The sequence below is a fragment of the Athene cunicularia genome, assembly GCF_003259725.1.
Source record: "Athene cunicularia isolate RWA chromosome 25 unlocalized genomic scaffold, athCun1 chr25_part2, whole genome shotgun sequence".
Taxonomy (NCBI): domain Eukaryota; kingdom Metazoa; phylum Chordata; class Aves; order Strigiformes; family Strigidae; genus Athene; species Athene cunicularia.
Window position 1 is genome coordinate 32,755 of NW_020799135.1, and position 25,502 is coordinate 58,256.

The 25,502-nt window shown below is 47.4% G+C and overlaps 1 protein-coding gene across 1 annotated transcript; it reads right to left on the reverse strand.

The window, feature by feature from the left end:
• Window positions 1–741: 741 nt before the first annotated feature.
• On the reverse strand, window positions 742–19,087 carry LOC113488754 (protein SMG5-like). Its single transcript, XM_026864061.1, has 18 exons — window positions 18,990–19,087; window positions 18,232–18,355; window positions 17,416–17,572; window positions 14,394–14,483; window positions 12,998–13,087; window positions 12,042–12,120; window positions 11,353–11,478; window positions 10,834–10,902; window positions 8,703–8,911; window positions 8,424–8,561; window positions 6,629–7,330; window positions 4,634–4,803; window positions 4,298–4,373; window positions 3,448–3,623; window positions 2,196–2,354; window positions 1,917–1,976; window positions 814–973; window positions 742–764 (listed from the first exon to the last, which is right to left on the reverse strand). The coding sequence occupies exons 2-18, from the start codon at window positions 18,328–18,330 to the stop codon at window positions 742–744; spliced, it is 2,583 nt and encodes an 860-aa protein (XP_026719862.1). The 5' UTR covers window positions 18,331–18,355; window positions 18,990–19,087.
• Between the last annotated feature and the right edge of the window lie 6,415 nt (window positions 19,088–25,502).

Below are 25,502 nucleotides of genomic sequence, written 5' to 3' on the forward strand. Positions count from 1 at the left end.
ACCAACTGGGGGGGTTTCACTGAGGGCAAATGCCGGGGGCTGCCCTTGGGCCACAACAACCCCCAGCAGGGCTACAGGCCTGGGGAGGGGCGGCTGGAGAGCTGCCGGTCAGAGAGGGACTGGGGGGGTGAGAATGAGCCAGAGTGTGCCCAGGGGGCCAAGGAGGGCAACGGCATCCTGGCTTGTGCCAGCCCTGGCATGGCCAGCAGGGACAGGGGAGGGATCTGAGCCCTGGGCTCGGCACTGGGGAGGCCGCCCCTCGATTCCTGGGTTCAGTTTTGGGCCCCTCACCCCAAAAAGGCCATTGAATGAGCGTGGCCAGAGAAGGGCAACGGAGCTGGGGCAGGGTCTGGAGCACAGGTCTGCTGGGGAGCGGCTGGGGGAACTGGGGGGGTTCAGTCTGGAGAAGAGGAGGCTGAGGGGAGACCTCCTGGCCCTCGGCAACTCCCTGCCAGGAGGGGGCAGAGAGGGGGGATGAGTCTCTGGAGCCAAGGCCCCAGCGCCAGGCCCCGAGGGAATGGCCTCAAGCTGCCCAGGGCAGGGTCAGGCTGGCTCTGAGGAAGGATTTCTGTGCAGAAGGGGCTGTTGGGCGTTGGAATGGGCTGCCCAGGGCAGGGGGGAGTCCCCGGGATCCCTGGAGGGGTTGAAGAGTCGGGCTGAGCCAGCGCTGAGGGATCTGGGGGAGTTGGGAAGGGTCAGGGGGAGGGTCATGGTTGGGCTGGAGGAGCTTCAGGGGCTTTTTCAACCTGGATGATTCTGGGATTCTGGAATGAGGGGAAGGAAGGCTCAGTTTTTGCTGTGGAGTCCCTGTACCTGTTCGGGGGATGATGATTATGAACCTCCCGCTGGTTGCCAGCTGCTTGACAACAGCCAGGTGCTGGCAGAGGGCCTGGGTGTCCGGGACGAGGTACGGAGACATGGCTGACTGCGCTTTGGGCTGCTGGAGACTTCCCTCCAGCTGAGAAACCTCCAGCTGAAAAAACACACAGAGACACTCGCTTTGTATTTACACTAAAACAAACGATCTAACAGTGCAAGACTCACCCTGCAAAGCTCCATCAGGCCCTTAAAACCTCCCAGCACACGTAGAAGAGCTGGATGCAGCCAGGGGGTCAGAGGGAGGCGATTGTCTCACTCTGCACCGCACTGGTGTGGTCCAACCTCGAGTGCTGTGTGTGGTTTTGGGCACCTCAATATAAGGATATCAAACTACTACAGTGTTCCCAGAGGAGGGCAAACAAGAGGGTGAAAGGTCTAGAGGGCAAGACTTTGGAGGAGCAGCTGAAGTCACTCAGCTTGTTCAACTTGAAGAGAAACCTGAGGGGAGACCTCATCATGCTGAGGGGTGACTGCATCACAGTCTACAACTTCCTCAAGGGGGGCAGTGGAGCAGGAGGTGCTGATCTCTCCGGTGACCAGTGGTAGGACACAAGGAAAGGGAACAAAGCTGCAGCAGGGGAAGTTCAGGGTGGATATTAGGAAAAGATTCTTCACTGAGAGGGTGGCCGGTCAGTGGAACAGGCTCCCCAGGGAAGTGGTCAGAGCACCAAACCTGAGAGTTCAAGGAGCATCTGGATGACAATTTTAGGTGCACGGTTTAGTCTTAGGTAGCCCTACGAGGAGCAGGGACTTGGACTCGATGATCCTTATGGGTGTCTTCCAACTCAAGATACTCTATGAATCCATCTTTGCAGAACAGACTTACTGCCTCTGCGTGGGATGGAAGCAGAGAGCTCTCCCTTCCCAGACTCAGCTGGACAGGGTGCTGGGCCATCTTGTTTAGGCTGTGCTTTTGCCAGAAAGGTTGGACCAGATGATCCTCGAGATCCCTTCCAAGCTGGTATTCTCTGATTCCTAGTTTTAAACATTTCAGCCACTGCCCTGCCAGTTTTCAGGCTGGAACCTGCATCTCCTACCTGCAGTCGAAGCTGAGCCATATCTCTCATTAGCCTGTTCCGACGAGCTTCTTCTGCAGCCTAGTTACAAAAACAAACTTCCATATCAGTTAGCAGGAAACACACAAGCTGACACTAGCACATGCTTCCAGAAACAGGGTGAAAAGGGGACACCCAAGTAGTTTTATGGAACAAAACTTTTACCTCCCACTAAAGATCTGTGATTATAGTTACAATCTAATAGTAATCTACAGGAAATTGTGCCAAGTACAGAGAATCAGACCACCTCTGCCAACTCACCATGTGAAACTGGGCTTGTGCCTGGTGCAGCAAATTGTCTTGCTCCGACTGTGCTATGCTGATGAAGATCCCAAGCTCCGAGTTGAACTGCAGGATGCTGCCTTGCAAGTGGGTAATGAAGTGGCCAAAGCTCCGAATGCAGCAAATCCGAACAACAGACTGCAAAGAAGCAGACAGGCAATCACCAGCCATGTCTCCCCATGGGGGTTGCAGCCTGAGCCAGCTCCGACCCTGTAGCTCACACTTTTGGAAAAGGCAGAAACTGCTATTAAAAAAAAAAAAAATCCAGAGGAAACATTTCTGGTGAAAGTGTGCTTCTGAAGACAGAGACTGCAGGAGAGCCTACAGCTGGACAGAAAGCTTGAAAGTGCTTACAGTCTGGGCTTCCCCAACTTGAGAAAACTGCAGAAAACATCAACAGGCTTTCCCCCACCAATCTCCGCTCAAGCCCTCAGTGCTGGGAAAAGGAATCGGATAAAACAATCTATATCTGATCTGGGGGCAGGCACCACTCTCGGCTGGGCTGCTGTGTAACAGCAGCAAATGGTGAGCTCATGTGGGATGTGAAATGGCTGCACTTTGCTCCAGCTGCCCCAGCAGCTTGAGGTGACATTCGAGAGCTCAACTCACTGCTGTGATTTAACAAACGTGGGTCCCACGTCGCATGTCAGAGCGGTGCCCTCAAATCGAGGCAGAAAATGTTAATGTATTCCCTGCTCCAAAGGAAGAGATTGGTCTAGCAAGGCAAGGGAAGAGAAGAACCTTTTTCTGCACACCTCCGCTACCCAGAAACAATCACCTTGGCCTTTTGTGCTTGGGAAAACAGACAAGAGTGGAGAAAACAGACAGAAGTGTTCTACGAGGGCACGGTGTGGCACGTGAAGTGAGATTTCACCCACTTTTGCATTTACTAGAGCAGGATCACAGGAAGTATCCCGCAGCTCCAACCAAACTCCCTTCACTCTGGGCAAGGCAGAGATAACAACTCTTCTGCCCAGGCAGGGAGGTCAGAAGCAAAGCTGTCAACATGTGACTCTGCTTCCTTTCCTAATGACTCTGGCAGGGAAGGGAAAGCAATTTTCTGAACGCTGATTTTTGGATAGACAGATGACTACAGCAACCACCAATAACACGAACCCATCCTCAGTTTTTTGGCAAGAACAAACTACATCATCTGCACAGCCAAGACAGGCTGTACCCCCACAAAGGGAAATAAAGCTTGTGCCAAGATTCGGGATTTGCCCTGACTCACCTCCTCAACAGCTGAGAAAATGGGCCGGTCCTGCTCAAAGTTAAACCTCTTGTGTGCATTTTTCAGAGGGGGAAGATTCCGCAGGGCCACATCTTCTGGGAGCAGCAAGTTGGCTTTGAGGTCTGGCAGCTCAGCGCCGCTCAGGATGTCCTTGACTTCATTACACAGGGCCAGCCCTGGAGAGGATGGAGGGGAAGCACAGCAATATATGGTGACTTAAACAAGAGGAGAACGGCTTTAAGGCACAAAATCTGTAACAATCAAGGGCGAGGGCTTTAAATTACACGTGTATTCTGAGCATGTGTTGGAGGAACAAAAAGGCCACCCACGATATAAAGAGTAACTGTCCCAAACAGCCTGCTGAGGCACATCACTTCAAAAAACTGTAGTTTGGGGGATTAGCTTTCCCATTCCTTCCAACAGACAAACATCCCTGTTTAAACTATGCTTCTCATGAACCATGGGGATCTTTGGGCTGAGGTACAGGCCACATTATGAGCATTTGGAGCTTCAAAATAGTTTCCACAATTGCCATGACAAAAATCACACCCTTACTTATGGTCTTGAGAGTTAATTCCAATCACGTTGGCCACACAGAGACTTATGCACACAGGAGTGTTTCAGTGTATTGTCAGCTATATATAACACATTAATAGAGCTGAAGTCTACGGGACAGTATATAACTAGAACGATGTTTAAACACAAAAACACACACGTGATGTTGCTTCCCACTGTGCTTATAAGTAAAGTGCTACTGGCAAATCTCTCACCCCGGGATCTATCACACACCATGAAATCACTGACGACTAAGCTTACTGAAACATTACACTGTCACTTCCTTCTCCAGTACCTGATTCCTGCAGGTCTGCAGCAGAAGGCAGAAGGTTCAGGAGCACAGACAGCCTGTTCCACAGGCTCTGAGAGCTCTGCAGAAACAAAACACAAGAGGCCACAGAAAATGTCAAGACAGATGTAAGCAATAACCAGGCCACTTTGCTTTCCAGCATCTTTCACAGACCTGAGAATGCTTTATGAAGAGTAAACTTCACTACACTTCTTAGGTCAAGATTATCTTTTATTCAGCTGGTGGGGTTTGTACAGTCACCTTCTGTCCAGGACTGGGACAGCAGCTTCAGTATACCCTCAGTGTCCCTGCCAGGGGAGCTGGACACGGAGCAGTTCCCACCTGAGCACACATGATGATGAGGTCCGTGTTTGTCCTCAGCCAGTCCAGGAACACCTTGACAGTGAGCAGCAGCCCTTCGTTGGTGACGATCTCTAGTTTCTCCTGAAGGGATCGCTCATTCCTGCAGGATTTGCTACTTGAAATGCTTTCCTCAGAGTCAGACACATCATCTGGGAAACAAAGGGTAAAGCAGGATAGCAGGGATAAAACCCCTTGAGGAGCCAAGCGCTACTGGTACGAGAAGAGCACTGGGTTGGTACGAGCTGAACTTCTGGGTGCCTCCACACATCCTCATAAAATCAGCTCCCTGTCCCCTGTGCTGCTGATAAGAGCATATCACCGTTGCATTTTCTTCTTCACTGGGAGCAGATTTGCTAAAAATCTCCTTGTGAGCAGCAGCCTCCGAGACACTCACTAACAGAGCAGGGGAAGCAGCATGTGCTGGCACAAGGACCGTTTCATTTACTGCAGAGAACAGAGCCAGCGATCCCTGGTTATGTCAACGCGCACCGATCTCTGGGCTACGCAAGAGAAGGCAACTGCAGGGCTATTTTATGAGCCAGGGCCCAGGTGATTTTTTTAAAATACTGAATATGCTTTGCAGTCTTGTAATTATTCTACAGACCCAAGGATCTCAGAGCCACTGCCAGTGAAATTGCATCCTGGCTACGTGAATGACCTGAGGTCAAGGTAGCAGCAATCTGGCAATCAACAACGCGTTTTGCTACAGCCCCTTATTTTAATTGCAGAGTCATTTCTGCCTATTAGCACAGCAATTATCATTCAATAAACCCTCAGAATAAAAAAAGGGAGGAAGTAATTTATTCCCAAACTATCCCTGATAGATTGTTAAGACCATTAAATAGCTTGAGTTTTGAAACAGCACAGCTGAGGCAAGGAGAGCTCAAAGCTAAAAAGCACATGAGTTAATTCATTCAACCTGGCTCACTCAACCTCTCATTCTTTACATTTATAAAGGTATCATGGCCACACTATTCAAATAGGTTCCTGGAGCTGCAACATCTGTGTAACCCATTGAAGGAAAACGTTAAACAGACCAAAAATCATTTGTTTCTTCCTTCACCCCCATCTCTTTCAAGTGGCTAGGAAGCAGTGCCGGGAGCCAGTAAACATTAACATGATCTAATACTCCCCCTTCAAATCCTGGCCCAGGCAAAGCCTGAATCTTGCCAGTGCTGCAGGCCCACTGAATTTGGCAGCATGATGCAAAAATGTTTCCTTGCTCCAGGGAAGCTGGGAGGAATGACAAACAAGACCAAACAGGCCCATGTGGTTTTATCTGAAATACAAACAACTCCCTGTAGTGCATGAGATCTCCCTTTCAAGCTGTTTTTTTCCCAGAACATTACTCAGTTGTGTAAGTCGCATGGTAATAGTAACATTGCAGCTCCACCTGCTGTGCATCTGCAGTTTGGTTCAGTCCTGAGCACTCGGTGAGGCAGCGTTCAGAGGGTCACAGAGAGGCCCCCGACTCCTCTCACGTGCACCCAGGTCACATCTTACACACAAGCTCCTACAAGAGCTTTGCACAGCTGACAATCTAACGCCTCATGGAGAACCTCCTGGACTCCACCTGCACTCTCCATCACCAGAAGCACTAGTGTCTGATTACAAACATTTCACATGGGAAAAAGGAAGATAATCTGAATTTTTAATACCTGCTGGAATTATCCTCTGTGTTATCAGAGCTGCTCGGCACCCACCCTGTTGAGCAGAGCAACAGATAACCCTGGCAGGCTGCAGGTGTTTCCTTTGCTCAGTGCACATATTCCTGAATATCAGGCAGTAAACCTCCTCCTTCAGGAAACACCCAAGACCTGCCCAATACTTGGGCAACCTGCTCCTCCAAACCTGGCCAAAGGAAAACTTGCACCATGGGAAAATGTGAATTTTAACAAACAGACTGCTACAGCTTGCAGTTTTCTACGCAGAACTGCAACAATGAAGGTTTTGAACGAGGTCGCTGATCCTTACCTTGCTCTGCCAAGCTGGGCTTCTCCAGATCTCCGTTGACACACGGCTTGCTTTCTATTCCATCCTTCAAGATGGTCGATTCGCTGTTCGGTTTCAGAAGGATGTTGCTGAAAGTAGGAGCCAAGCGAAAGCAGCGTTTCGTCTGAAAGAGCTGGGTGGACATGGCCTGGAGATTACTGGCTATGCTTGCGTCATTAGTGCTCAGGGAAGCTGGCCCATTCACCGCTGGATCCGGAGCCTCAGTTTTAGAGATGCTTGGGCTCTTGGAGTCCCCCAGGCCACTGCCATCTACACAGTTTTTTAAGGCCTCTTTGGGCCCGCTTTTGCCTCGGCCGCTTCCCTCCTCACCTGGCTCATCCTCCATATCCTCCAAGTCGGACCGAGATTCTTGGCTGTTCATGTCAGAGTCCGTCTCCACATCAAAAGCAGCTTCTGCTTCCTCGTCGCTCTTCTCTGAGCCACTTTCTGAGCCATCGCTGCCCTTTATGGAGCCCTGACTGGAGTCAGAGTCAAAGCCCTCGCTCAGGTCACTCTCATCCACCTTCTGCGGGTGACGGCGGCGGCGCAGACAGGAGAGGCGAGAGTATTTCTTGCTTTTCTTGCAGTCGTTCTTCCGCTGTTCCTCGCTGGGCTGATGATTGGCCAAGTCAGCTTCAGCTTCCTTCTCAATCGAGTTCAACGGCTCTCGTGGTTCCTGGTCATCTGCAGGCATTTGAAACAAGACCACAAGTTAAGAAAATCCCAATGTGTCACACAAGCTGTGTGCCAGCCCTAAGCCTGGGGCACCACTACTGCAAATTTCAGCCACTGCTTCTATCAAGTGTCGCTAACCAGAGAACAAGTAATGGCCACCCCAGAAGAACGACTCGCTTTCTAAAAGGTGCCCAGAAAGACTCGGGAAGCCTGGACTCCTCCTGCTCAAAACGTGCTGCCCCAATACCAGGCAGCCTCAGTGCTGAACACCGCTAGTCCAGCGTAAAATACACAGTTGAATCTCAGATCTTTCCCTCAGCTTTCTAGAGCCTGAGAGCCAAGTGACCCACCAAGCAGGGCAAGGGCATGTGCCAGTCAGCTTGCTCAAACCAGCCACTCCAGCCTGTAACTAGACCTAATCTACTAGAGCTGACCTAGTATCTTCCTTAACCAATATGCTCACAGAGTTTCCAGCAGCTTTAAACAGCTTCAAAACCCATGCAGGGGAGGAGTCATTCATTCTTGCTTTTGACCAGGAAAACTCCAGTCTTGTGTGCTGTGAAATATTACAAATTGACTGCTTGTAGAGGAAAGATTCAGCAGTTTTAGCTCAACAGGATCCCCCAGAAACTAAAGATCTGGTTTTGTCTGAGCGGAGATGAGGTATGCTGAGCAGGCCCTGCCTCCCCCAGACACCGCTCTGCCCAGGTGTTTCACCTGAGATCATCTCCTCAGCGGAGGAGAAAAGAGTCCAGTAAATAACAGCAAACAGAGACAGAAAATAAGGAGCACAGATTGGGGTAAACAGATGATGAATGAGCCGCCAAGAGACAGAGAAAGGTAACTCCTTACAACAAGAAAAGTGACATTTTAATCCTGTGATAATTCTGATACTCACAGAGAGCATCAAAGCAGAAATTCTCTCAGCAGATCACCCATCTTTGAGGATTTCAGCCCAGCAGGCAAAGATCAAGATGCCTTTAACACCACTCTGGCACTACACTATGAAACCCACGCCCAGGAGATTTAGGCAATAAAAGTAAAAGCCAGCCCTATAGGTAGGCAACTGAGGAGACCCAGCTTATACTGTGTCTGCTCTTACCTGTGCCATCACTCTGAAAGGCTGGGACTGGATTTTCCCCTTCTTCTAGCTCTGCCTGCAGGCGAATATTGACGTGATTTATCAGGTGAGAGAAGAGGGCCAGTGTGAAAGCGATGGCTGCACTGTACTGCTTTGAACCTGCAACAAGACAGAGCAATGAGGTGGAGGAGACTGACTACTAGTCCAAAACATGAATGCCAGTTAAGACATCTTCAGCCTAACTGGACTGCTGAACGTTAATCACTACCTTTCTGAATAGCTGAATAAAGCACCAGTTACCTGCTCTCTTGAGGCTGTGAACGCTCATAAGGCAGATGATCACCATGCGAAAGATCAGGAGATCAGGCAGGAAGGAGTAGCCACTCTCATACTCTTCTTCATCTTCACTAGTTGAGCTCAGATTAGGAGGAGAAGGCAAGTAGAACAAGCACAGGTTGAAATCTTCCAGCACAGACTGGCAGAGAGATGTCAGCTCAGAATCCAGAGAGCTTAGCGAGAGGGAAAAATAAACAAGAATTATTATTCAAGACTCAAGCTCCTGGCAATGTCTGCATGGAAACCAAACCAAAACTGGCAGTTAGGTCTTCCTTTAGCACTCGACAGGATGAAGCACCAGGGAATATACTGAAGGCAACAACAGCTATGGGAAGCAAGCAAGATGAATCAGATTATGTTTTCCTCTCCACAGCTGCCAAACTAAAGACAAACAATAACTAGAGCACCTCTCTGCAAAGAGATGGGTGTCCAAAAAATATGATGTTTTCCCTGGGAGCTCAGGCAGGAGCCACTGAGATACACAGGACACCCCAATGCTAAAAGCAGCAAACGTTTTGGATCCACTGCTCAGTGGAGCATGGCAGCACACAATCTGGGGACTCAACTTTTCTTCCTTACATGGATCTAACTTATAGCCCTGTAAGAATATTCCAAAATTCTCTGTAGCCATTAGCTACTTCAAAAGAAGCACCCACAGTATAATGGGCTATGGGAGTCTCCTAGTTACAAAATAAATACATCTGTAAAACGTCCAGAAAATCCATTTCAGGGGGCAACGTGCTTGGGAAATTGAAGGAATTTCCCATTTTCTTAGGTGCTAGATATGTGTTAAGCAGATATTAAATAAGCCTTAAAGTTCCACTCTGCTGTAAGTCAATATCTGAAAGCTAATTCCGTGTTGGGCTGCATTAGCAAGGGCACAGCCAGCAGATTGAGGAAAATGATTATCCCCCTCTCTTCGGCACTCATGAGATGGCATCTGGAGTACTGAGCCCAGTCTTGGGACCCCCAATACCAAAAAAGAAAAAAAATTAAACAAAAAAACCCCATACAACACTAAAACAAAACACTGACAAAGTGGACTTAGTCCAGCAGAGGACTGTTAAGGGGAACAAAGAACATGATGTATGAGAAGAGGCAAAGAGAATTGAGTTTGTTCAGCCTGAAAGAGAGAAAGCCCAGAGGGTATAACCTTCTGTTTTCAGATGCCCAACAGGTGGTTATAGAGGACCTGAGTAAGCCTCTTCTCAGCGGTGCACAGCAAAAGGAAGGGAAGCAAGGGGTACAAGCTGCAGAAAAGGAAAATGAGACTACATGTGCTGGAAGGGGGACCAGAGAGGTGCGGGGTGACTGTCCTTGGATCTACTCAAAACTCAGCTGGATAAGGCTCTGAGCAACCTCATCCAACTTCACATTTGAAGCCACCTTCACAGTGGACCCTACTCTGGGGGAGGACTGGACCTCTAGAAGGTCCCTTCCAACCTAAACTATTCCATGAGGAGTTTACCTGTAGTTCTGTGTATAAGCCCTTTAACACGTGCTCTATTTCAAGCAGTAAGAGGTTAATTTACAATCACCTGAAAACCTCCCAGCAGAGACAGGGAACATCCAAGAGAAAAAAAAAATTAAAAAATCAGACAGCTGTACAAAGCTTTCCATTTATTCTAACATGAACAGGTTATGCTATTTGTTTCTTTGAACAAGGTATTTGGTTACAGATTTCCAAACGCCACGAACAGCCCTGCACAGGTACAGACAGTGACTCTTTGCTGTCGTATCAGTCTAAATCCAGGGCTTGCCAGGAAAAAGCATTTGATGACTGAACAAGGCAAAAACCCACCAAAGGCAGTTGTACAGCACACAGACGAGTTATGAGGCTCAGGAGTTCAACATTCACTCAGCTACTGGCTTGATTTAGCCAGAGTCACAAAGTATTTAACCCTTTGGTATTTCAGCCTCCCTTGGAAGACAATCTTCTCCACTCTCCCTGCAAGGTTAGAAGACCGAAGTCACGGACCTTTTGGCAGAAACCCTCAGCACAGGCACTATTATCCTACAGGGAACAGTCTCTTCCAATTCTGAATGCCTGCTACTGCGAGTTATCAATAGAAGATATAATCTGCTGCAACCTTACCTGCTCTTTGGCTGCAAAAGACTCTGCAGGTACATAAAGCTCACCAGCAACCTCTTAATGTCTTTGCCTCTAAAAAGATTGAGAAGAAAACACTGTAAAGCAGGTACCCCGTCACAGAGATAGGCTAGACTAAAAGAGCTCTATTAATAGGTACATCAGGTCACAACTGAAAACTACATGCTAATGAAACTGGAGAAAAAAAGATGTCTCGCACACTTCTAACTTTCACCAATACGCCTCAATCCTCATGAATAGTCACAAGCTCCAGGGGAGAGCGAGCAAATCTCTCACCTCAAATTCTACACCTAGCCAGCATTTCACTTTTCTCCTGAAATTATGACCCAAGAGATGAAGAATGGGGTCTAGACTGCAGCTCTCAAAATTCTGGGGTCACTGTTTCCAACTGGCCATCTACCAGTTCCCCCTTCCCAGAAAACCACTCCTCTCAGCCCAGAGGATGACACTGGGGGCACTGCAAACCCTCAGCCTGTGCCCCTCTCCTTTTCTTTTCCCTCTTACCGTTTCTTGCTTGGAGACAGCTTCCTGGTTTCACATTTCTTCAACTGGTGATACATTTTGGCTGCTTTGTCATACAGCCGCTTCAGGTTCCCATAGGCACCTTCAAAGGACACTTCAGACTGGATACTGAGATACCGAAACACAACACATCAAAAAAAGTTACTTTGGCACAAGGTTGCTCACATTTTATGGCTTTAATTCAATAAAAAGTTATGCAGGCATCTAAGCCTAAAGACAGGTACCTAGTGCTTTTGTCTGAACACGTTGAGCTACTTAACTCCCACTGATGTCTGCAAACCCCACTTCAAGCTGCACCACAGCTCCACCTGCGACATTTACACACCTTTCCAAATCTGTGCCTTAAGGCCACGTTCAAATAACTGAATTCCTCCCACCTCACCATGCGAGGCGCCTCACTCTGCACCTCTACCCCCCTCCAAACCTGGCTCTAGCACAGGCAGACGGTCTCAGCTGAAAAACTGCCCTTCAAGTGCAGCCCTACGCATGGATTTTAATGACCAAGGCTCTTCCTTATTACTAGCCCTGCTCAAGGGTGAAATAAACCCATCTCTTCGCCCTCTCCTGCTGGATAGTCCCAAGCGAATAGGAAAGGAGAAAAGAATCTGGCACCAGCAACCGCAGTCCACTGATTCTCTGTCCAGGAAGACAAGATCCTCACAGACACTCACCAGCGTAAGTAGCAATAGGTAGCTTCCACATTGTAGTATTTGCTCCCTGCCAGTGTCCCCAGTTGGTTAAAGGGCATGCCTGTCATGAGAGAGGGGCGAGTGAATTAATTTACAATTCTCCAACAACCTTGCTCAAAAGCAGATCCTTTCCCTCTCACTACATTTCCACACAGGAGGCAAGGCAGGAGACACAAGCAGTAAAGTGGCAATTCTTGATCCTTTGGCCACCCAAGGTGGGTTTTCTTTTGTTTTATAGTGCTTTTAGATCCTTCCTGCCAGTTATCTCTGTAAGAAAGCAGAGCAAACAATGCCTCCTCCTCTGTATTAATAATGCCACAGCCTTGACTCTGTATTCGTCTTGACACAGACATCATCTTATCAGCATTCAAGAGTTCTGTTCCAACCCACTGCGGTACAGAATTTTTGTCACTTTTTGGTATTTGGGATCAGCCTATCAAAAAAGTCAGTGAGAATTCTTCAAAGACAGCACAGAGAAAATATTTTTCTGGAATCACACACTTTTTAAGATAAGACAGGCCCTCAACTCTTGCTACAATGCGTTCTCATAAGGTAGTCACTTCTGAAGGAGAAAGAAGCACCTGAGATTATTTTACAGGGGTAAAAAGAGGGAGATGACCAATAAAGTTCTGCTTCTGGCAAGAGACAGCTGGATCTTCCCTTAGCCAGAAAGCACTTTACCACACTCACGGAAATCTGAGCTCCTCAGAGGTTATCAGACAAGTAAATGGAAGTCACTGGTGAAGAGGTCATTGTTTTAACTCCTCTCTTTGGCTTGCCGGCAACAGAGATTCTCCGAGAGGGAAGCAATTTTAACCAGAGGATAAAACCACTCCTCGCTCAGCAGCAGGATATAAACCCGACCAGCACACTATCACAGATTATTGGGTTTAGGTTGCGGCAACACAATTTTAACACTAAAATTAACGGTAACTCACCAATTTGTGGTGCAACAGAAAGGGCTTGATAGTAAAACCGCTCAGCCAGTAACTCTGTGTCCACACCTGCCAGTTCATTCTGATAGCGAGCTGAAAGAAAACCATACACAGTGCATCAGAAACCAGAAGGCAGTGTCTTCTCTTCCCTTCTGCAGAGAAGCAGTGTTTCGCTACAGATTAAAAATACCACAAAACTAGAAATACTGGCCAAGTCAACAACTCCCTCAAAGAAGAACTGCTCTTGGCAAAACATGGAAATGCAGAGAGTTTGCCAGCCCGTTCGAAGCACTTTTAACTGTTCTGCACGGCACATCCCCTGCCACTTCAAGCAAAGGGGATATCCCTCAACACTTGTGGCAGCATGTAAGCAAAAGGAAGAAATTCTTCTGCTCCATGTGTTAAGTGCTGATTCATTTAGCCTTGAAATAACTCAGAGTTGTGCTCCATTTTCCACTACCTCAGACCATATTTCTACTACAGCAGAGGGTGAAACCTAAAGCAAGCCAGCTGCCCTAATAAAATACCTGGCTGCAGCTAGACTGGACTTGATCAATTTATAATTTTTTTTTTTTTTAAGACGACAGTAGGCATTTTGGAAACCTCAGGTGAAAGCATTGTGAAGAGGTGAGCACATTTCTCTCCCGCCAGTCAGGTAAATCATTCTGACTCCCCCCAGAAGACGTTTATCTGCAATGCCATTTTTAGGCCTATTCACACGCAACAATAAAGCCAAACAGCTTTCAAGAGCTTGAAGGCTGCTGCATGTCAAGCACATTTACCCGCGCCACACTTCCAATAGCTGTTTTTCACACAGTTACGTGTTTTCTCACTGCTTTCACTCCCACGTGTTCACAAGCAAGCAAGAAGCTGACACGCTTACCACACACACTTCAGCAGGTCGTGACTGTGGGATAGACACGTCTGCTTTAAAAAGGATGACACGGAGCCAGACACAATGACAAAGAACCTGGGGCTTTGCAGCGGCCTGGATTGATTCACAATATTGCTTAACAAATCTGATTTTCAGTCACACTTGTGCTGATGACAGTGGCTCTGTAAGGCAACCTTAAAGCAAGTCTGAACTGAGAAGTCAGCCCACTTTGAGTTTCCTTCACACTGTCCAAACAACATCAATAAAAGCAAAGGTTTCCCTTCTTACACAGCCACGGATACAGCTGAATAGTGAACTCCTCATCTACTTGCTCAAAAACAAAGCTCCTGCAGTTTGTAGTGGTTCAGTTATCCACGAGGATTTCAGCTTATAGCAGTCGAGAAACATGTCTGAGGGAAACCAGTAAGTAACTACGGCTGGTGACTAACAACGATGGACTCAGCACTGCACAGGAACCACATTTTAATGTAGTAAAGGTTGCCCTGAAAGGCAAGCTGTTCTTACCTAGATCTCCCAGATAAACCAGACATCTGTGACATGCCATCTGTGCCCACTCCATCTCCTTCTCCGATGCAGACACAGGTTTCTTGCAGCCTAAATGAGAAATATGAAATCGAATACATGATGGGATAAAGGCTGCTGGAAACACACATGAGCAGCCTACACCTCTGCCTGAGACACCCAACACTTCACCAGATGAAAACAAAGACCACATGGTCAGACCATACTGTTGGTTGCTGTCTGTGCCATCTTACAGACCAGCACTGGTTCACTCCTGTTGTCAAAATGTGAAAAATAAATGTAGAAAATACATGTAGACAGCAATGCTCACCCACTCTCCCCTTCAATTCCCTGCTGATTAGAGGCAGTGCATGTCACTGCATCCCTAAGAGTCACTGAAGGGACTGTCACTCAGACTTTGTCTACAAGGTATGCCACAGAGAGCTGGCTCCATCTGCACTCAGATGAGAGGACAAAGGCCAATTCCTGTCTACAAGCCATGTGATCATGTTAACACAGCATTGAGCACAAGCTAATAAGTACTGTCGAGAGGCTGATTTTGTTAGCATGGCTAATGAGACCTTTGGATAGGAGCCGGTGCAAATCCCTGGAAGCCAGAACAAAGTCTGAGCACACTTGCACCTGGGAGTAGCCTACAACATGGACGTACGCTCCCCAACATCAAAGATGGAAACAAATTCTCTGTCTCAAGACTGAAATCTAGATTTAGGACTGGCCAACCAAAAAAAGGGAGGAAGAGAATTAAACCAATTTAAAATCAGGACAGCAAATCTGTGTTGTAGACAGGGCAGCTGCAGTTGGATTGGAAGAACTGCCTCTGGGCAAAACTGCCTTTGCATCCAGAGGAGGACAACACACAGCTGGTGCCAGGGCTGGAAAGCACGTCCTCTGAGGAGCAGCTGGGGACTTGGGCTTGTCCAGTTTGGAGAAAAGGAGGCTGAGGCATGACCTCATCACTCTGCAGCTTCCTGAGGAGGGGACGCAGAGAGGGAGGTGCTGAGCTCTTCTCCTCGGGATCCAGCGATGGGACGCATGGGAATGGTTCAAAGCTGTGTCAAGGGAGGTTTAGGCTGGACATCAGGAAGCGTTTCTTTACCAAGAGGGTGGTCAAACACTAGGACAAGCTTCCTAGAGAGGTGATCGATGCTCCAAGCTGCTCAAGTGTTTCAGAGGCACTTGGACATTGCCCTTAATAACATGCTTCCAAATTCTGGTCAGCCCTGAATGGGTCAGGCATTTGGATTAGATGATCCTTGTAGGTCCCTTCCAACTGAAATAGTCTATTGTAGTCTACACTGAATTTACAAAAAAAAAAAAAGCAATTCAGGCAGTGGAAAGTGTCAAAAACAACAGAGTTGTTGCAGTCAGCTGATCTGAACTAACTTGAGCCATCAAACGTGACTCAGTTCCTGGGAGGGGCTGCTGCTGGCGAGACCATGGCCCCCACCTCGCCATCAGCACCTTCTCCCCAGCCAGAGACCAGGCAGCGACAGCGCTCACACGGCCTCTCCAGAGAGCACCTGCTGCAGCCAGCGCCATGGTTCAGTCTTCCTGTTGCCAAGGTCTTCCACCTTCTGGAGGAGAAAATTCCCTCAAGCAGGAATCCCGAAGGAAGATTTTTTTAAGACCAGTCTAGCCTGCAGTCTGAGTTGCTTCCCTCTTGGCTTAGTTTAAAAGAGTAGAAGTGAAATCTGGAGGCTGAAGTGACCAGTGAGGGATGGTTCCCACTCACTAGCAGGCCCTGTAGGAGTTACATGGTACAAATACAAGGCCTCCCCTTTCTTTTTTGCTTTGAATCCTCTTGCTCCCATTTACAACCATCAAGTCGTTTCCAACCTCATTTGTAGTTCATACAGGACTCTTCCACATCCATCGTTTCTGAGTATGCAAGGTGACATCTCTATTACCCAGTTACATACTCGCCTGCTGCGTTCTTTTCATTAAAGAGCCGAAACACCTTAAGGAACCTGAATGAGGGGAGCCTTTCAAATGCAATCACGCACCACGGGGTACAAACCCATCTGGAATGCGCATTTTGCGAATTTATTAATTCCGCAGTACTGAGATACATTTCTCGGAGCAACAGTTGCCAGGGACATCTGCCTTTTAAAGTGACATTTCAAAGCCAATCATGATACAACCATCTCCCAGAACCAAGAATAGGATACCAGCAACTAAAACATTCTATTGTTAAAGACGTACTAACTTCTCTTATGCCAGTTTCTGCCATCCTCCCCCCTATCAGCCTTAAGAACATCAATTAAACCCTTGCTAATACAGTTCACAAAACATACAGAGGCTCCATTTCTCACCTGGAGCCACCTGAACAGAAACAGGTGCCTGGAGGCCACTGAGCACAACAGAGGAGTGAATCTGAACAAACTATTACAAGGTAACGGAGGACATGAATGCATACACAGCCTTGAGCTGTTTCAAGACTACGAACACTCTCATTCTTCCTCCCCTAATAGGTAAGACACCTCAAAACTACCCTGCATCTAGGGGAGACAGCAAACACACCTTACTGCATTCCAGGAGCTGCCTCATGTTCTCAGTCCAAGATTCAATAGCTCTTTCAAAGCCACAACTAGGAAGTACATGAAGGGAGCACAGACAAAAGGGGCACCAAGAGGAGGAACAGTATCTCACATCTAGTGAATGACATCCTGACAAAAATCTGTTGATTCCAAGAACTTATTCCCCCAATGGCCTGTTTGCCTGCTTTAATTAAGCTTCTAAAAACGTTCCATACAGCCAGAAGTGCTCTTCAATTTTCCATAAAAATCCACCATCACCAAACACTTAATAAACAATTCTCTAGCAGCATTTTCTTCCCTAGTTTGGTATTAAATAAACCAAAACCATGCCACGGAGAAGACAGCAGCTGTTCTAAACAGATAATTGGCTAATCAAAAAAAAAAAAAAGATAATCCCTTGAATGCCGAAACAAAGATGGACTAGTACAAGGGGAAGCCACCAGCCCGGGGTTACATGGAGCACTGACCTATGAGAGGGTCCGTCACATGTGTCCAGTCAATGCAGCACTGCAGCTCCAGCTGATAGTGAGACTGGATGTAGAGGAGAAGGTGCTGGTAAAATCCTATGCCAGCAACTAAGTGAGTGCGGTACGCACACTCCAGAGTGCTCCGGCTGTGAATGTGCTGGAGGGAAGAAAAATGAGATTATGTTAATAAAGTTCCTGGTAACATTTGAGGCTGGCCACCCAAGTTATACCGAGTATGAAGCAAGACAGTGGGTAGCTCAGCTGTAACTGGTATTGCACAGTTCTGTACCTCCTCTTGCTCAACGTGGTATCTAGCGGTATTTACTAAGGGTCAACATCAAGGAGAAACACTTGTCACACAACACATAAATAAAATCAAGGTGTCTGGTTAGAGCGCCTTGAACACACTCAGACAACCAGATCAACAGGAGAGAGTTCACAGCTTTAGAAAATACAAGTGTGAAAACTGTGAGTATTTTCCAGTGATAAACTCTAGCAAAAACAATCAGTACTGACAAAGCCTCTTATACCTCTATGTAGAACAACGGTCTTAAGTCTCCGGGAGACGGGAAGACAAAAATTAAGCAGATTATGTTGAATATCCTCTGCAATAGCAGCTCTCTCAGCAGATCACTACAGCTGACCTGCCTACAGCTAGACAGAAGGGGTATGTCAGCTCCAGGGTTCAAACTCAGGAGTGCCTGGCTTCCTGCCCCAGGTTCAGACCACAACGTCTCCAAGCAAATGAAAATCTTCACCTTGTCTTACCCATTGCACAGCCAGAGACTTTCTCATGCCAGATCCATAGATACCTGCCTTTTTATTTGTTTTAATGAGCTGGATAACTTCATAGTAAACTTTTCTCCAGAGCAGTTCTTCTGCTTTTCTTCCATAATCCACTGGATGCAAGAACATCAGCTTCACACACAGCTCCCGCAGCCTGAGATCGACAGCAGAGAATTCATATTTAGCTACAGCAGCTTCAAATACAGCTGCTGCTGCATAAGCACAGAGAAGGAAGATCTGAATTCATTACGATGGATGAGCTAGGCCATCTGGTGATGGTACAGCTTGTATCACTCCCACACAAGAGTATCGGGAAAAGCTGTACGTACACCTAACCAGCTACCTTGGCTCAGCTGGCCGTCAGGAACTTCCTAAATTGCAGTAATGTCAAGAATTGTCTTGACAGCTTAAAAAAAAATTAGTCAGAAAAATCATCCCTGCTAGGCACCCTCCGAACCTGAGAAAAGACCCATACAAGAAGTTTCTTCACCAAGAGTTTTTTTTTAAAAAATCATCACAAAGGAAGGCATTGGCCAACATGAAGATGATTTATTTGTATGACAGCTACACCCACGAACGCCTCCAGCCATGGACTGTACGGTGAAGTGCTGTTCAAACACAGATCTGAAATCCAGCCTCTGCTTCAAAAACCTGGAGGGATCCCAGGTCAACAGGTGCTCTACAAATCAAATACACCGTGAAACTGCAGATTCAAAACCTCCACGTGTCACTTCACATGGATTTTCCCTGGCCAACCATAAAAAAAACAAGTGCCCTGCCCAACTTACTTGTTTCTCAAGCTGATGTTCTCTGGCTTGAACACCTCTTGATACGCTGCTTTATTACCAAGGATGAGATCCAAACGGTGAACGGCCTCCACCACCGCTCTGCAGGGTGACACAGACAGAAGAGTTTCAGAACAGCAGGTTATCTGGGATTATTTCAGGAGATCTGGAACGTCTGCACAGACCACACTAGCCTGGTTAATTCCATTATTAGCAAGCTGCGTTATACCCCCACACCATACTAATAGATTTCCTTTCTGCAGTTTATTTTGAAAAATTTACGGAAAGAAGAAAAAAGCAGAGTTATATATACTGTAATGATTTTGCTGCAAATCAGCTGTTTAATCACCAGTTGCCACTGCCTGTCTGGTCAGAAACGTCAATTATTTCTACATTAGCAAAGTCAGAAAGGTCTTTGGACACGCTAGCAACTGTTAACCTCAGCAATTAAATCATGCTATGCGTATTCAGATTAATTTCAACATCTTAAACTCTATGAATAAAAAAAAATCCATTTATTTCTAACAATTAATGCTTTGATAGGGTAAGAGTCAAACCTCCACCAACTCCTGTTTCCTTAACAACTTGTCTATAAAAGAAGGCAACTCATGTCACTCCCATTTGCCAAAACTTCCTGATGTTCATTACAGTGATTCAGTGATTAAAGTCCTTAAAGATCTCTCAGTGATAAGTAACAGAGATATTCAAAACCAGCCTAAAATATGAAAATTTTTTGAGATTTTTCTCCTGAGAGCCAGCTAAAGGACAGGCCAAGCAACCTCCGGACCCCTGAGTCATGCAAAAATAAATACTTCTGTGAATCACTGCCCCAGACTCTCCTCCTGGAGGAGGAATATCACACCGCGTGTAAAATCTCAAGCACTTAAAAGTTTGTAGCTGTGAACAAATCAAACTACAATTCCAGAACATTGCAGTGAAATAAAATTTACAGGAGCATTAGCGCTGACAGGAAGTACCCTCATCAATACCTCATGGACAGTTCAATAAATCAAAATTGACCAGCCATGTTAAACCCTTCCTACCAAGAGAGATCATCTCTAAACCTCTGCCTTTGTTAAGCCTGTATTTGAGGTCAATAAACTGACTCCTGAAAGGAACTTTTCCCAGCTGTTGACTCTACAAGTTCCTCTTTAAGAACTACATCCTCTGAGCCATCCCCAGCTATTAACTATCAAACTCCCCCTCAACCTCACGTCTATCTACCTGTCGTTCCTTGTTTGCTCTAATACCTTCCCCGCTCCTACAGCTGAGCCTGCCGCACACGGAGAGCTGTTCCAACAAGAAGCTGAAGACAAGCAAGATGCGTTGTAAATGCAGAATGAGACAGACCTGATCAGAGCAAATTTCTGCAAAGCAGAACTGTCTGATGTGGATACCAACCCGCTCCCTCTCCCCTAAACCTCCATCACCTGCAGAATGCAAACTCCCTCATCACACCCGCAGCACAACGCAATGACCGAACCTTCTTTCTGTGCCCATCCACAAATGGTTGCCAGATTGAATACAGGGCACTTGCAAGCAAGAGCATGCAAAGCCATATGCTAAGGAGGTAGGCTGAAACCACCACCACTTCCCTGAAAACTACAGATACTACTGCAAAGCAACTGGCTGTTTCTATACCAGCCCCTTACTAGCAAGGTAAATCTCCTTTCACAAACCAAAAGGAACCTCCCTGGAAAAAAAAACAACAAACAAACAAACAATCAGAACGTTCAGGAGCTCGAAGCGTGCCATCTCATGCTATGTCACGGGAAGCCTTTCATCCAAAGATAACTGGAAATCTCATCTGTTTTCAGTAAACCACAGAACTGGACAGAAGAAGAGGAGCATAGGGAATAGGACTGTCTTTACACAATGGCTTGGAAGGTCAAAACACCACAGAGTTTAACCAACTTCTTCCTAAATAATCATGAAAAAAATCAAGAATAGAGAAGAACCACATACAGAAGTCTGCTACTGACCTTGACAACCACAGCCATTTCTGCTCACAAGCAGCTTTCTCACATGGCCTGAAGGTCCTTTGCAAACTCTAACAGCTCAATCCCCTCACCAGGAAGTCAGGCAAGCGAGTAAAATGCTTTTTCACTTTACAGGTAAAAGGCATTTCTGAGCACACAGCATACCGAGGGGAGAGAAAAAAAAAAAAACACAACAAGCCCCCCCACCCCGGCCACGTTTAGTTTCCCCAAAAATAGATGTCCACAAAGCAGTAGGCAATAAACAAATCCTTACTGCAACCTGCGATTAATGTCCTGTCACTGTATCTCTCAAAGACCCTCTGCAGTGAGCGCTGCAGCAGGAAACAAACTGTGGCTCACAGGGAACCGATTGGTTTCCTATGCAGAAGGGTGACCAGAAGAAAGGGGAACTGCTGACTCATTTGATTCCCAGAGAGAAGTATAGGAAAACTATGATCCTCTATTCCCAAAATAGACAGCCTCTACATCTTCAAAATAGCTGGAAAAACGCGTTCGCTGGGCACCGAATCGGCAGCTGCTGTGTCTGACACAAGCTCACATGCTACCAACACCTCAAGGTGGGAAATGATTTTGCAGTGACTACAAGCAGTCGACACCTGCATCCAAGGTCACGGCCAGGCCTTAGGATGGGATGTCACACGTGCAGGTGTGAACTCGTGCAGCCAAATCCTCACATGCAAGTCAACTGTACTCGAAGGCTCAACACCGACTCCTTCTCCTGCTACGTAACCTATTCAGATTCCTCTATGGGCACATGGTTCAGGTTCTCTCAGTAGCTCACATGCCAAACAAGACTCTACTTTTTTTAATATTAAAAAAAAAAAAAAAAGGGGTCACAAAACCTCATCTAAGAATCCTCCTGAGTTCAGCAGTGACACAAAGGCATCGTGATGCTGTGCAGCACGACACCTGTGAAATGACAGCAATTACTCCAAAAGCAGTTGCCAGAACCCACTTTCCAAGTTGCAAGCAAATGGACAGCTAAAATGTCATCTTCTTAGCATGAGCTCCTGGTGCTGCTGGAGGAGGTGGAGGCAGGAGTAGCGAAGAATCCGTGACAGCCAGCGATGACCTGCAAGGATCCTGTGTCCGGAGCAGTGAGGAAAGGGGACACGGTGAGGACAAGAAGGTACAGGTGCCAGCCTCACTTCACAAACCTTAGGAAACATCAACACAGGCGCTACAGATCACACACTGGTTGAAATGCAATTTAGAGTTTGTGCCTTGAGACCACGGGCTGAATTTTAGTCAGCAGTTAAGAGGCCAAATTTTGTCCCGGTACCCATTTTTATACCTGCTGGGCTTAAACGTTGCTTTCAGACAGCACATCAGAACCACCGAGGAGGCAAATTAGATGCCAGTCTATTAAAAGAACCAAGTACAGCACATCATGCCAAGCAGGGTGGAAATAGTCCAACGTGAAGTCCTCTTCAGCCACACAGACACTCATCTATCACTTTCCTTCTGTGCCATCAACATTCTGGGATGGGGCAAGACAGCAGGGAGGATTATTTGTCCTCTATTTCTTTATTTAATACATCTCTAAGTCTCTGAGGAGTAAGACATTTCTCAGGGAAAAAGTACTGCAGCCATTCATTTGTATTCTGGCATGTGTCAGTACACAAATAATACTGCCCAGAACAAGGCTGGCAGGCAAGAATAGTAACGCAAAGCCAATGAGCTAATGGTTACCCAGAATCTGGAAAAAAAAGTAAAATAAATCCAGTCATCCTACACTAAAACATACACTGTAAAACAGCACCCAGGATAATCCAGTTGCCACATTCTGAAGTGAAACTTGGGGATTATCAATGCAGGAAGAGTTAAATGGAAAAGATCAAAGACCGACCGTCCTACAAACAGTGATGGGCAACCTCATCTCCAAAAGGACACTCCAATGGCCAACAGACTTGCCAAGGACTGCAGAGACCTGAGCTCAACTCTCACTGCTCTCCCAAGCAGACACAAAGCTGATCCCACGTGAGCACAGTTTATAGCTGGGATTGTGCCATTCAAACATCTGCAATTCAAAGGCACCGTTTAATCCGATGGCCAAAAGTTTCCAGAGACAGTCAGCCATCACACAAAGTACAACGTGCTTAGAGGGCAGGAAGTTACCGCTTCATCTAACTGAACTTGGGGCTGAAATAGAGAAGAATTGACAAGACTGTTAAGGTAGAAAGCTTGCTAAGAGAGCTATCAGCTACGTAGCAAGGAAATTTGCGGCCACTGCAGGTATTATAAATCCTGCACTAAAATCACAGTATTTACTTCCAGCGAAAAGAAGCGCCATCTCCACAGGAGAGTGGTTTTCTTTTTCTGCTGTGAAAATGCTATAAAGCAACCACACACCTTATTCTGCCCTAACAATTTAAACAGAACACAATCAATTCCTTGCCTTGATGACCATTCACACGCCCCATCGAGGGGACTGAAGAACAGCGAGGTACCACTCATCAGGTGAGCCCAGTGGCACACACATCCCTGGTCCACTGCGACCACAAATCATAAAGAAGATGGTTTAAACAAAATGCATTCTATTGCAAGCAGGAGAACATACAAAATGCAAGCAGGAGCACATACACTTTCTCCAATCCTGTGCACCGCACCTCAGGTGGCAGCGGGCAAGGCGTTCTGCTGCACTAGCAGCCGTGGGGAGCCACCCGAAAGATCAAATGGGGTATCTCAGGGTGACAGCAGATATAGAGCTCCGCGGCCGCGAAGGCACGACAAGGCAGCCCACACCTCGGGTGATTCAAGCCACTGTGTTTTACCACTGACCTCGCAATAAGAAAAAAAAAAAACGCACCTAACAGAACTTCAAAGCGCAGGGAACGTGCTTGTGCGAAGCACATCACGGAAACAAGCAGATTCTAGTAACTACCACTCAAACCTGCTATTACTGCTTTGGACTTTTGGGCGAGGATCTTGCCAGATCTCCGAGGGAGACAAGCCTTGCCCTGTTTTAGAGGAGGACACAAGATGAAAGGACATGCCCAATGTCACCAAGCAAGTCATCAAGACAAAAAGAAAATGGACCCCATCTCTTGCCTTCAGCATTTTGCTCATCTTTGAAACCACACTGTCACTGCTGAAACTCCACTATGAATCTGCTCTACTAATGAAGAAACTGAGACAAGAAAGGGACAATTTCTGGGCCACGCTCACAAAACAGGTCATCAGCAGAGCAGAGGACAGGCACCTCAGTGCTGACAGCGTGGCATCTCATCCCTGCTGGGCTGAGCTGACCAAGGCCATCATTATTTCCTGAATCCTGTCTTCTGACACTATTTCCAATGCACAGTGCTGAGACGTTAGTGGGAGTGGAGTCCCCGAGAGTGTTTTATTGGGAAGATCTGCAACTAAAGCAGTCTTGCCCTCCATACAGCCAAGAAGTGCCGTGGCTCAAAGCTCCTGCCCATCACACACTCTTCTCCAGCACTTTCCACGCAATCCCTGTCTGCCAATGCCAGAGACCCCTTCATCTTGCCCTTATCCCACTGTACCCCTAAACCCTCCATCACCCTCAGCCCCCATCATCTCCTACCCACCTCCCTGAATCGGACAAAACTCCTTCCTCCACTGCCCATGTCCTGACCCATCTCCACGGGTGCTCCATGACCCCTTCCCCCCGACCCCATCCTTACCCTCCCACCTGCCGCCTTCTCCTCATTTCTCCACCCTTCTCCCATCTGGCCTGGATCCCCCACAGCTCCTTTCCCCACCACCCTTTGTTTTGACTCGTCTCCCCTGGATCCCCCATATCCTTTTTCACTAGTACCACCCCCCACACTGCATACTGCTCATCTCCTCTGGATGCTACACAACCCCCGTCCCCTTAACCTTCCCTAAATTTCCCCGTTCTCCTTTCGCTTAGCACTACCCACTTCCCCTGGATTCTCCACAATTTTCTTCAAATCAATCTTCCCTAAATTCCACCATCCCCTTCCCCTGCTTCCCCCAATCTTCCCTAAATCCTGACAACTCCTTCCCCTGTCTTTCCTGAACATCCCTCCAATCCCCTTTCCCCTGATCTCCCCCAGCCTCCCCAGGATTCCTCACCTCTCCGGCTTCCCCTCCAATCTCCCGCGGATCCCACCCCCGTCACCTCTCGCCGTTAATCCCCAGCCTTTCCTCGATTCTGCCGTCTCCTTCCCCAGCACCCCTAAATCTTCCCTGACTACTTCCCCCAACGCTTTCCCTTCTATCTTCCCTAAACACCCCGCGACCCCATTCCCCTTGGTCCTCTCTAGTCTCCTCTGGCTCCCCGTCCTCCCTCCCGCTCCAGTCTCCTTCACCCTTATCATCCCCGTCTTCCTCTGGATCCCCCCCATCTCCTTTCCTCCCCACTGGTCTCCCCAAACTCCCCAGCCCCTTTCTCCGGGCCCCCCAATCTCCCTCAGATCGCCCCCCCCAACCTCCTCTGGACCCCGCCTCGTCTCCTTTCTTCCCCCTGCCCCCCCCTAGTTTCCCCGGACCCCCTCATCTCCTTTCCCCAGCCCCCTTCATCTCCCCT